Source organism: Chlamydomonas reinhardtii, chromosome 4, assembly GCF_000002595.2.
Source record: "Chlamydomonas reinhardtii strain CC-503 cw92 mt+ chromosome 4, whole genome shotgun sequence".
In the NCBI taxonomy this organism is placed as follows: domain Eukaryota; kingdom Viridiplantae; phylum Chlorophyta; class Chlorophyceae; order Chlamydomonadales; family Chlamydomonadaceae; genus Chlamydomonas; species Chlamydomonas reinhardtii.
In genome coordinates, this window is record NC_057007.1 from 2,223,784 (window position 1) to 2,235,470 (window position 11,687).

The 11,687-nt window shown below is 66.9% G+C and overlaps 1 protein-coding gene across 1 annotated transcript; it reads left to right on the plus strand.

Moving 5' to 3' along the window:
• Window positions 1-884: 884 nt before the first annotated feature.
• On the plus strand, window positions 885-11,686 carry CHLRE_04g220050v5 (uncharacterized protein). The gene is made up of 11 exons (XM_043061875.1): window positions 885-1,903; window positions 2,398-2,483; window positions 3,007-3,097; window positions 3,550-3,642; window positions 4,019-4,073; window positions 4,306-4,433; window positions 4,590-5,642; window positions 5,892-7,524; window positions 7,752-7,779; window positions 7,931-8,065; window positions 8,270-11,686. The coding sequence occupies exons 1-11, from the start codon at window positions 1,598-1,600 to the stop codon at window positions 11,550-11,552; spliced, it is 6,891 nt and encodes a 2,296-aa protein (XP_042925227.1). The 5' UTR covers window positions 885-1,597; the 3' UTR covers window positions 11,553-11,686.
• Window position 11,687: the final 1 nt, after the last annotated feature.

Here is an 11,687-nt window from a genome sequence, read left to right on the forward strand (position 1 = left end):
TGTGTCGTGTGTGCGTGCCGTCAGGCAGGGTTACACCTCACCCAAACGAGTAATACCTGCGATAGACAGGACTGGACTGGCCCCAAACTCAGATTGGGGCGGGTGGCAGCTGAGATGCACAGCGGGACCGGTCCCCCAAACTCAGATTGGGGCGCGTGGCAGCTGAGATGCGCAGCGGGACCGGTCCCCCAAACTCAGATTGGGGCGGGTGGCAGCTGAGATGCGCAGCGGGACCGGTCCCCCAAACTCAGTTTGGGGCGGGTGGCAGCTGAGATGCGCAGCGGGACCGGTCCCCCAAACTCAGATTGGGGCGGGTGGCAGCTGAGATGCGCAGCGGGACCGGTCCCCCAAACTCAGATTGGGGCGGGTGGCAGCTGAGATGCGCAGCGGGACCGGTCCCCCAAACTCAATTTGGGACGGGTGGCAGCTGAGATGCGCAGCGGGACCGGTCCCCCAAACTCAGATTGGGGCGCGTGGCAGCTGAGATGCACAGCGGGACCGGTCCCCCAAACTCAGTTTGGGGCGGGCGGCAGTTGAGATGCGCAGCGGGACCGGTCCCCCAAACTCAGATTGGGGCGGGTGGCAGCTGAGATGCGCAGCGGGACAGGTCCCCCAAACTCAGTTTGGGGCGGGCGGCAGTTGAGATGCGCAGCGGCAACGTTCCTGCCGGCGCCAACCAAGATGCCGCGCGAGACAGATGCCCGACCAGACCCACCTCCCAAGATGCCCCCCGGCGGCAACTTTCCCACCCTCCTGTTCGAGCCTCCTCGCGGGGCTGCGAGCGGGTCCTAACGGTATTTGACGGTGCGACCTTCCTGCGACCTTACTACCTCCTCACCATATTTCCATATGCCATGCTGCTGTGAAGACGGTGCCGTTTCCATGGATACCACCGGACGTCGACGGGGGAAGCCCGACATTTGCGTCGATGCTCGGTTGGAAATACTCAAGAAAATCGCTTGTGCCTCTAACATAGCTTTGCCAATACACATAAGCTACACAATCGCAGCGGGATAGGCCGGCTAGCCCCTCGGCGCACAAGCCCGCTACGGGAGTCGTTAGTGCGGCTGGCTTGAGGGCTTCCTGAACACAGGAATAGGGCAATCATCTCTCCGTGTGCTTTGCTATAGGTATGTCGCTGATTAGCATGCACAGATCCAGACCCGTGTAAAAACATGGTTTCGAGGGAAAGTGCAAACAGGTGCTGTCCTGAATTCGCCTCTGACACACACGCCTCCGAGGTAGTGAGCAGTGGGCAATGTGCTATCGGTACATATTCGCCAGAGAATTTGCTCCGCCGCAGCATTGCATCTTACCTCACCGCCTGCTCAATACCAATCATTTTACCAGTTGTGTTACAACAATATAATTGCTGCGTTTTAGCATGACGGCAACACTCACAAGCCGCACGCAAGCTGCTCGGCCTATGTAAATACCCTGCAAGTAGCCTTCTTGAATCCCTCAAGGCTTTGTGCACGCGAACAGGCGCTTTCTTTCTCTAAGCAATGGCCCCTGGCGTAGAACTGAGCCAGAACTCGGCTTCGCCTGGCGCAGCAGCCTTGAGTGCTGTTTCTGGCAGCAGCCAGAAGCGCCCAGAATGAACATCGACACAGACTCACAGCATGCGGAAAAGATGGCCGCAATTGAGGCTGAGGCGGGCATTGAGAACGTGGCCCTTGGCGCCGCGCGCAGACCTGAGACGCCAGAGGCGAGCGACTTCATGGAGGATGCACTTGATTCAAGCAGCAATGCAATGCCGCCGTCGTCGTCGCTGCAGCAGCAACAGCGTCACTCGTCGACCGCACAGCAGGCGCTGAAGCTGAAGCTCGGTCGCGTGGTTGGCAGCGGCACCTTCGCCATTGTGCACAAAGCACTGCTGAACGGCAAACTTGTAGCCTGCAAGGTGCGTTGACTTCGTAGCTAGCACACGGAAAGCCTATAAAAGCGCGGGCTGCGGCCATCTGGCGGTTGATGGGCGTGTGAGCTCGCCAGGCAGGGGCCAGGGCGAGCGAGGCGGGGAGCGACAGCGACGTTAGGCAGGGGCAAAAGTGGCGGTTCGGCAAGTATGCCAGGTCAGAGCGACTTCGGCTTTCCTTCGTATCCCGGGGTCCGTCGCTAGAGCCAGGGAGCCAGGTCGCAGCCCGACCTGCGCGCGGCCAACCCGTTTTCACGCCGCTGCAACCCCCGGTTACGACCATCACCAACTGGGTTTTTGGGGCAGGCGCTGTATCGGAGCGGCTGGCGTGAGTTGTGCCCCGCCCCCCGTGGCCCGGGCAAACCGCGCAACACCCAAGCGCTGCAGGCTCTTCGCCTGCATGCCCCCGGTCCCTGGGAAATACAATGACATTCCCCCTCGCCCCAACCGATCCCGCATGTGTCACACACACGCACGCACAGGTCCTGCGCCCGGAGTTTGCTGCGCACAAGCTGGTGGTGCGGATGCTGTTGAAGGAGGCCAACCTCATGTCCTGGCTGGACCACCCGTGAGTGTGGCGACGGTTGGCGGCGGCAGTTGGCAGTTGGCGGTTGACTGTCCACGCAAGTGGCGCCTGCCAGAAGCTTGGCTGCTTGTCGTGGGGATGGAGGGGTTGAGGACTGGAGGGGGACCTCGTCATTGGGCGGGAGGTATATTAGTAAAGCGGCGGTTGGGTTCCCACACCAGCCACAGACACGAGCACCCCTACTCAACAACAGCGCGTGTCCTTCGCATACGCATCGCTCCGCATACGTGACACGTGCGGATTAGGGGCAGCACAAAGGCGGCTCTCAGCTTGGATGGCCACCTGACGCCCAGCATTGTGCGCCTCCGCCACCACTTGCCCGGGTGCACGTGCTGGCGCGTGGGCTTCGGGCGATATCCGCTCTCCCTTCGTCCTTACGCACATGCGCCCGTCCCTGAAGAACCAAATTGCGGCCACACCATGCATGCATGCATCTGTGGCTGCTGGTTCTGTTTACTTTGGGCTGTGTTCTACAATCCTCCTGCCGCTGTGTGGGCTGCTGCAGGCACATTGTGCGCTGCCACACGCTGTGTCAGGTGCCGGGTGGGGCGGGCGGCCAACAGGACACCTACGCACTCATTATGGAGTACCTAGAGGTGAGCGGCGGTTTCATGTGACCGAGTCCGACAAAAAAAATCCCATTATAATTACAAGAACACCATTCACGAACGAAAGTGCAAGACGAGCGCGCCATCAGTTACCGGGGGTGCAGCGTGCCCGTGGTTGCTGCGCGTGTACCTGTTGCGATCTTTTCTGCGGCGAAATATCCCTTTGTGATGGCCAGATGATGAGTAAGGGGGGGGGGAGGTCAGCGCTAGTGCTTTGACGTAGGGGAGAGGGAAACACATGCTGCCCGCAGCACCCACACATAACCTGTCGTGCCGTACCATGTCGTGCTATCCCGTGCCGTGCTGTGCTGTGCCGTGCCGCTACGGCCCGCACCCGGTCACTGCCGCCGCTACGCTGCCGCTCTGCTGCTGCCCTCCCCATTTGTGAACTGAATACCCTGTGCTCCACGATTGGCTAAATCCCCCCCTTCACTCCCCAGGGCTCCTCTCTGGCCCACGTCATCAGCAAACAGATGAAGGAGCCGCGCCAGCCCCTGTACAGCGATGTGGAGGGGCTGACGTGGCTGCTGCAGGTGCGTGTGCGTGCGTGTGCATACGTGTGCATGCGTGTGTAATGTGCGTAATGTGCGTAAATGGGCGTGTCAGGGTGTGTGGTGTTGTTGGGTGGGCGACGGCTGAGGTGACAACGCCTCGGTGCAGATGGGTCATCTCGCCTGCAGCAGTGTGCTGAGCAAGGCTGGGGCTGGGGTGTGTCGCCTGAAAACCCCCTCCCTTCCACTCCCCAACTTTGCTTCCCCTCCCCAATCTGCCTGGCTTTTGAATCATCATCATGAATGCAACCCCTCCTATCCTACCATGTCCTCAACTAACCATGCATGTAAACCCGATTCCCATTCCCTCACCTCGCAATCCCCTGCAACCCCTCACTGCTGACTCCACACGCTTCAGATTGCCGAGGCCCTGGCGTACCTGCACGCACGGGATCCGGTGGTCATTCACAGAGGTGCGTGGCGGTTGCGGCAGTTGGCTTGGCAGTATGCCACTGGTGTTGCTACAGCTGTCGTTGGCTTCATACTGTAGAAAGTATATGTGATGCCGCCTCTAACATGGCCCCCTGCTAAGGACAAGCGCATCGCTGTAATGATGATATTCGCGATCTCACGTCTTTCCATTCACTTAACGTTGGATGTGCCTGCATAAATGTCTTCCCACCGCCGTCGCTGCCGCCACCGCAGACATCAAGCCGGCTAACGTGCTGCTAGGTCGGCCGCAGCCGCAGCAGCTGCAGCCGCCACCGCAGGCGCTCATAGCGCACCCGCCCGCGCGCCTCGGCGCCAAGCTGTGCGACTTTGGCCTGCACCAGGTGCGCGCCTGCATGCTCACACGAGCTCCGGTCCACCGGGCCATTCTCCGATAATCATTTTTCTTAATACAAGTATCTATGCCGCCCCATGTACAATTTCTGCGGGATCTCTCTTTGTTGATAATTTACTTTTTATACGTGTATCCCGTTGTGCAGACGGTCAAGGCTTTGCACCACCGACCGATGATCCGGGTAAACTCGCGGGTCGCGCGCGCCTCCAACGCCGGCGTCTTCCAAACGCCACGCGTCAGCGACGACGGATCTATCATGCTGCCGCCCGCGCTGCTGGACGCGGCGGTCCGCGTGCGCGCCTCCATCGACGGCGACGGCGCCGCCGCTGGCGGCACCGGCACGGGCACCGGCACGGGCACGGGCGCCGGCAGCGGCAGCGGCCTCAACAGCGGCCTCAGCTCCTGGCGGGGCGGCGCCACAGCAGGGCCGCTGTCTGCAAGCAGCAGCCAGGCGCTGGCGGCGGCGGCGGCCGCGGCGGCCGCGGCGGCGGCCGCCGCCGCGGCCTCCGCCTTGCGCGCTGGCGGCGGCGCCGGTGGCCCCTCTTCCGTCACAGACTTCGGGAGTGGCGTGTCGCTGGCGGCAGTGGCAGGTGCTTCGTCGTCGCTGCACCGGCTGCCGAGCGCGCCCGGATTTGTAGTCGCCTCTCCCCGGGCCTCGGACGCCACGTCGGCGGCCGCCGCGGCGGCGGCGGCGCTGCTCACGTCGGGCGGCGCCGGCGGCGGCGCCTGGCCGCCAGCAGCTTCGCCGCGCACGGCGGCTAGCGGCGGCGGCGGCGGCGGCGGCCCAGGCTCTTATGCAGGTGGCGGCGGAGGAAGGGATGCGGCAGCGGCGGCGGCTGCGATTGCGGCCGTTGCTGCGGCGTACGGTGGCGGGGGGCAGCAACCGGCGTCTTTCCGCCGCGCGCCCGTCACTTCGGGACCGTCACTTCAGCCTGTGTCGCCTGCGCTGCTGACGGCGCAGCGACTGGAGCAGCAGCAGGCACTTATGCAACTGCAGCAGCTGCAGCAGCTGCAGCAGCAGCAACAGCAGCAGCAGCAGGAGTTTGCTGCAGGCCCCGCCAGTGACACATTTATGCAGCAGCAGCACCAGCATCAATCGCATCAACCCCAGCAGCAACAGCAGCAACTGAGGCAGCAACTGAGGCAGGTTGCACAACAGCGCGTTGAGTCAGCATCCAGCCCCCTTGACTCCATGCCGGTACGTCCGTGTGTGTCTACGTGTGCTTGTGAGCGTGTGTGCCTGCGTGCGCCCGCGTGTGCGTGTCTGCGTGTGCTTAATGGCTCTGATTGCAGTGTGGGCTTCCGCAACCTCTTCACGTTGGCAAAGCCAGGATGCCGGACCCCAGCCAACCATAACACGTGCACACACACACACACACACACACACACACACACACACACACACACACACACACACACACACACACACACACGTCCACGTACGCAGAGTCCCGAGGTGTTCACGGGCGCCTCACCCACCGGCCGCGTGGGCGTCAGCAGCCCTCTCTCCAATGCCGCGTACGGCGCGCCCCGCGTGCCACCTCAGCAGCCCGTCACGTACCGCCAGCCCCATGCCGCGGTGCATGCGCCGCTGGCTCCCTTGCTTCCCCACACCCCGTCGCTAGACAGCTCCCCGCCCGGCCTGCATCCTGCACACCCGCAGCAGCACCCACACCCGCAGCAGCAGCAGCAGCGGCAGCAGGCCCTGAGCTCACAGCTAGCTGCAATGATGCGGTACACTCACGACAGCACAAGCACCGCCGGCACCGCGGCGGCGGCCGCCGCGGCCGCCGCCGCCGCCAGCATCAGCAGCCGTGCCGCGCACCACACGCACCACCCCCAACAGCAGCCCCAACAGCACCCCCAGCGCGCGCCGCATTCTCAAGCACAACAACAGGCGGCGGCAAGTGGCGGCGGCGGTGGCGGCGGTTTAGTGGCGCACCTCGGAGCCATGTTCGGCCGCGGCGGCGGCGGCGGCGGTGGCGGCGGCGGCGGAGGACAACAGACACAACAGGCGCCAGTGGTTGCCTCCTCAGGGCGCTCGGGGCCGCTGTCGAGTCAGGTGTCGCTTCTGCATGAGCTGCGCCGTACCTCGGAAACAGAGCCGCTGCCGCCGGGGCCCGGCCGGCACTCCGGGCCCAGCCACCTCCCGCACCACACGCACCACACGCCGACGTCGCCCATGCCTACGGGCGCGGGTGAGGAGGCGGCGGCGGCGTTTGTGCAGCAGCACTACCAGCAGGGCGGCGGCCTGCTAGCCCAACAACAGCAGCAGCAGCAGCAGCAGCAGCAGCAGCAGCAGCAGCAGCAGCAGCAGCAGCAGCAGCAGCAGCAGCCGGCGGCGAGCACCTCCTCCAGCGGGCGGTGGCCGCTGCATGCCTGGTTCTCACGGCATCGAGCGTCCGCCGGCACAGCCGCCGAGGGCGCAGGCGGCAGCGGCGGCGGCGCCGGGCGCGGCGGCAGGGGCGCAGCGGAGGCCGCGGCCGGCGGCGGGCGCGGCCGCGGTGACATGGGCAGCGGCCCCTCCGGCGTTGTACGCCGCTCCTCCTGCCCACGCCTCGGCACTACTACTACAGCCGCCGAATCCCAAGGGCTGGCGGCTGTAGCAGCAGCGGGAGTGGGAGCGGCTGTAGCGCCAGCGCACTCGGCTGTAGCCGTGGCTGCTGCGGCGGCGGAGCCGCAGCAGCAGGGGCTGGGCGCGCGCGGCGTGCCGGGTCTGGTGGCGACGCCGGTGAGCCCGGGGCCGGCGGCGGCGGCGGACGTGACGGGGACAGCGGGGCCCATGTCTGCAGCCGTTCTGCCGAGCCGGATGCCAATAGGGCAGAGGCATCGTTCGCTGTCCTTTGGCGGCCGTGGCGGCGGCGGCGCCGCCATTGCGCCGTTTGGCGGCGGTGGCGGCGACGCCGCTGTGGAGGCGGCGGTGGCGGCGGCGGCTGTGGCCGAGGTGGATGCGGTGGCGGCGGCCGCCGCGGCGGCGGCGGCGGCGACTGCGGCGGCTGCGGCGGCTATGGCGCCTACGCCTGGCGGGGGCCTGGAGATCGCGGGCTTGCCTGTGATTGAGCGGGTGTTCCAACTGAGCGGTGCGTTGGGGGCGTTGTAGTACGTTGGTACGGGATTTTGGGTACGGGAATTGTGGGACCTTGCTTTGGCCAGGAGTCATGGTGGTGACATGCAGCTGCTAGCGCTGCAGAGGCGAGGTCGTAGTTGCTTGAATGTTTGCTACTCGAATGCATCTATTGTTGACCGGAGCGCTTAAGCGTTCACGTTATTGTGTTCCTGGTCTGCTTTTCCTATCGTTTATTTGCAGGCCAATGCGGCTCCAGTATCTACATGAGGTAGGAGTTTCAGCAAAATGGAACCGCTTCTGACGTCTTGCCTCATTAGTCCACATCTCACCTATCTTTCCTTTCCTTTCCATGCGCTCCCCGCGTACCCGACCTAAACCCCGCCCGCCTTTCCTTTTGTTCTTTGTCTTCTTCTCCGCAGTCCCGAGGTGGCTCAGGAGCAGCCGTACAATGATAAGACTGACGTATTCAGTTACGGCATCATGGTGTTTGAGGTCATGTGCCGTACGCTCATCAGCCACACGCAGGCGGGCCGGGACGGATTCGGCTTCACGCGGTGCGTGTAGTGTCGTGTCGTGTCGTGTCGTGTCAATTCATGTCGCGTTTCGTTGGCCCCTGGTTTGCCGCTTCTGCCGCTGCTGCTGGCCAAAGCACTACCATCGCAGCATCCGTAGATAGCATGCGCTCGCATTCATGCCTGTGCGCATTATTATTAACGGCTGCAAATGAAAGCTTGTGAATATCCCAATCTCGCTCGCAGGATGCTGGTGGAGGGCCGGCGGCCATTGCTGCCGCCCGATCTGGACCCGCGGGTCAGGGCGCTCATCGAGGCCTGCTGGCGCCAAGACCCCTTGGAGCGGCCCACCATGCGGCAGGTGGCGGCGGAGATCCACTACATGCTGTACGGCATCGCCCGCCCGCCACGTGAGTACGAACTGCTGGCGGCGGCGGCGGCGGCGGCGACAACCGGCGCCGGCGCCAGTACGCCGCCCTCGCGCTCCGCCGGCACCCCCGTCAGCGGCAGCACGGCAGCGGCGGCGGCGGCCGCGGCGCCGTCGTCGTCGTCGTCTGGCGCCGCCGGCTTTGTGGCGCTGCCGGCCATGCCGCCGCCGCCGCCGTCGCGGCCGTCGACGTCACTGGCGGCGGCAGGGCCGGCGCCGGCTGGCGCTGGGTTTGGCGTTGGCGCCGCCGCTGCAGCGCGCCCGCCACCGTCGCCTCGCGGCGCTACCAAGCCGAGTGCTGTCGCTGCCAGGACTGCCGCCGACGCCCCAGCCTTTGCGGCTCGTGGCAGCTCGACGGGCCAGCTGCCACTGCGGCCGACGCCGGTGGAGGTCCCTTCGGTGCCGTCGTTGCAGCCGCCGTCGCTGACTCGGGTGTCGTCGCAAACGCCGGCGGGTGCGGACACGCCGCTCTCCCCGTATGATCGCAGCAGCAGTAGCTTTGTCATCCGCGGCGGCGTGGCGGCGGGCGCACTGGGCTCCTCATTTGTTGTCCCGGCGTCGTCGGCGGCGTCGGCGGCGGCGTCGGCGGCGGCGTCGGCGGCGGCGGCGCGCTCCGCAGCTGGACGAGCCTCTTCATCTGCCGGCGGCTCTGACGCCGTTCCGGCGACGGTGAAGGTGTCGAGCCTGGCACCGTCCGCCGCCGGCCGCGGCGGCGGCATGCAGCCAAGCGCCTTCGCGGCGGCACCGAACGCTGGCGGCGGCGGCGGCGGCGGCGGCGGGCCCTCCGGGCAGCACCGCCACTACTTCACTGCCGCCGTCAACGCGGCCGCGGCGACGGCGGCGGCGGCGGCGCGGGCGTCTGCCGGCGTGACGGCGGGCGCCGCCGCCACCGTCACGCCGGCGAGTGTGCGCATGTACCACAACCCCCTCTCCGCCGCCTCGCTGCCCGCTGCTGCTGCTGCCGGCTCCCATTCCGCCGCCGCCGCCGCGGCTGCGGCGGCGGCGGCGGGTCCCACAGAGGAGGGCGCCGCGCGCTTCATGAGAACCACACAGCAGCTCAGTGGCACGCTGAGTCAGCAGATGAGTCCGCAGATTAGTCAGCAGATTAGTCAGCCCATCAGCAGTGCCCAGGTCAGTGAGCACGGCGGCCACGGCGGCGGGCGGTTGCCCAGTCGTACTTCGCCGCAGGAGTCGTACGGCATGGTGGTTGGCGGCGGGCGGCTGCTCAGCACCTCCACCAACACCGCCACCACCTCGGGAGCTCTCGCCACCACCGCCACGCCCTCCACCACCGCCCCCGGCACCTCCCGCACTGTCTCCGCCTCCTACGGCTCCTCCCTCTGGTCCGCCAACACCGCCACCGCCGTGGCGGCGGCGGTCGCCGCCGCAGACGCCCCCGGCGGCTATGGCGGGCTGATGTTCGGCCGCATGTCCGTACCAACCAAGTCTGGTATTCCGCCGCTGCCGCCGCCGCCGCCACCACCGCCGCCGTCAAGCGGCACGCAGTCGTCGTCCCGCTCCCGCTCGATGTCCTCGCAGCGCCCGCCGGGTGCGGCCCTGGCCGGGTCGGCCTCCACTCCGCAATCCAGCGGTGGTGGCAACGCGGCGGCTGGCGGCGGTGGCGGTGGCGGCGGCGGCGGCGGCCCAGGCCCAAGCAACGCTAGCGCTCCGCTGGCAACACCAGCAGTGCCTGCCTCTCCTACGACCACTGCGGCGGAGGCGGAGGCGGGGCTGGCGGCGGAGGCGGCGACAGTGGCTGGCGACACGCGCTCAGCAGGGCGTGTGTCGTCTGCTGTGGGGCCCACCGCTGCCAGGACTGGAACGTCCACGGGTTACACGGGTACGTTGTCGGTGGGACCCGCCGCCATGACGCCCACGCCCGTCGGCGCTGCCAGCAGCGCCCCCAGCGCCGCCAACAACACGCCCGGCCAACACCACCGCCCGCAGCACCAGCACCAGCACCAGCACCAGCAGCCCTCCTTGCCACCCTCTTCCTCGCTCGCGCCTCAGCAGGCGCAGGCGCAGGGGCAGGGGCAGGGGCTGCAGCCGTTGAGAACACAGCAGGGCTCGACGGCGGCGATGCTAACCCGTGCCGCCAACAGCCGAAAGGGACTCATAGGCACTTCAAGCGCCACCAGCAACCCCAACACGACACGCATGGGCCCGGGAACAGGCACAGGCGCAGGCTTGGCGGCCGGTGGCGGCGGCGCTGATGCAGGTGCAAGCGCGAGGGAGCTTACTAGCAGCAGCCGTGCCGCTGCGGCCGCTGCCAACGCGGCAGCCTCAGCCGTGCTGCACCCACGCAGCAGCTACAACAGCGCCGCGGCTGGCCCCGGGGAGGTGGACATTGCGGCCTCCATGGACAGCAGCGGCGGCGGCACCGAAGGCGGCGGCGCCGCATCGGCTATGCCGCCCGCCGCCCCCAAGAGCCTGTCGTTCAGCGCCCGCGGCGGTGCCGTCCCGTCCGTGCTCAGTCTGTTTTCTGAAGTGGACACTTCCGCGCATGGCAGCCCCAGGGGCGGCGGCGGCGGCGGCGGCGGCGGTGGTGGCGGTGGCGGCGTCGCCATCGGCCGCACCGGCAGCCGCGGCTCTGCTGGCTCCAGCGTCGTCGCCGCCACGGGCGCCAACGCCAGCGCGTCTCTCAACGCGGGCGCGGCGGCAGCGGGTGATGGGGAGGCGTCGGTGCCGACGCCGCGCGCCTTTGGGTTTGGCGCCTTTGCGGCGCTGCGCAGCGGCCGCCGCAGCTCCGTGCGGGTGGCGGCGGCGGCGGCGGCGGGCGGCAGTGTGACGTCGCCGCGTGGCAGCACGCACAGCGGCGCAGGCGTGGGTGTGTTGGCCACTGGGTCAGCGGCAGAGCTCGGCGTGGCCGTAGCAGCGGCGGCGTCAGGGACTGCGGTGGGGGCTGCGGTGGCGACGTCGGCGGGTGGGCCGGCGGGGATGTCACGGCTTGCGAGCGGCGGGCGCCGTCGTGGTGACGAGGCGGGGCCGGCGGGCGCCGCCGCGGCCTCGGCCCACCGCGCAGAGGAGGAGGACGAGGGCGAGCAGGCGGATGGCCACAAAGCGACGGCCGGCTGCGGCCGTTGCGGCTGCGTGATTTCGTAAACGAAGAGAAGCATTTGTCGATGCAGTAATGTGCGCATGCTCAGACTGAGAAAGAAAGTTGAAGAGACGCTCTGCGCTTTGCAGTTTGCTGCTGCAGTAGCCACTCACTGGAAGAAGACTTGATTATCCGGACTT

Excerpts from the sequence above, each read along its gene's own strand:
- CHLRE_04g220050v5 (XM_043061875.1), top strand. The coding sequence starts at position 1,598 with ATGAACATCGACACAGACTCACAGCATGCGGAAAAGATGGCCGCAATT. Across the intron at positions 4,074-4,305 it reads TCCGGTGGTCATTCACAGAG|ACATCAAGCCGGCTAACGTG; the intron begins GTGCGTGGCGGT and ends CCGCCACCGCAG. Across the intron at positions 7,525-7,751 it reads GCGGGTGTTCCAACTGAGCG|GCCAATGCGGCTCCAGTATC; the intron begins GTGCGTTGGGGG and ends GTTTATTTGCAG.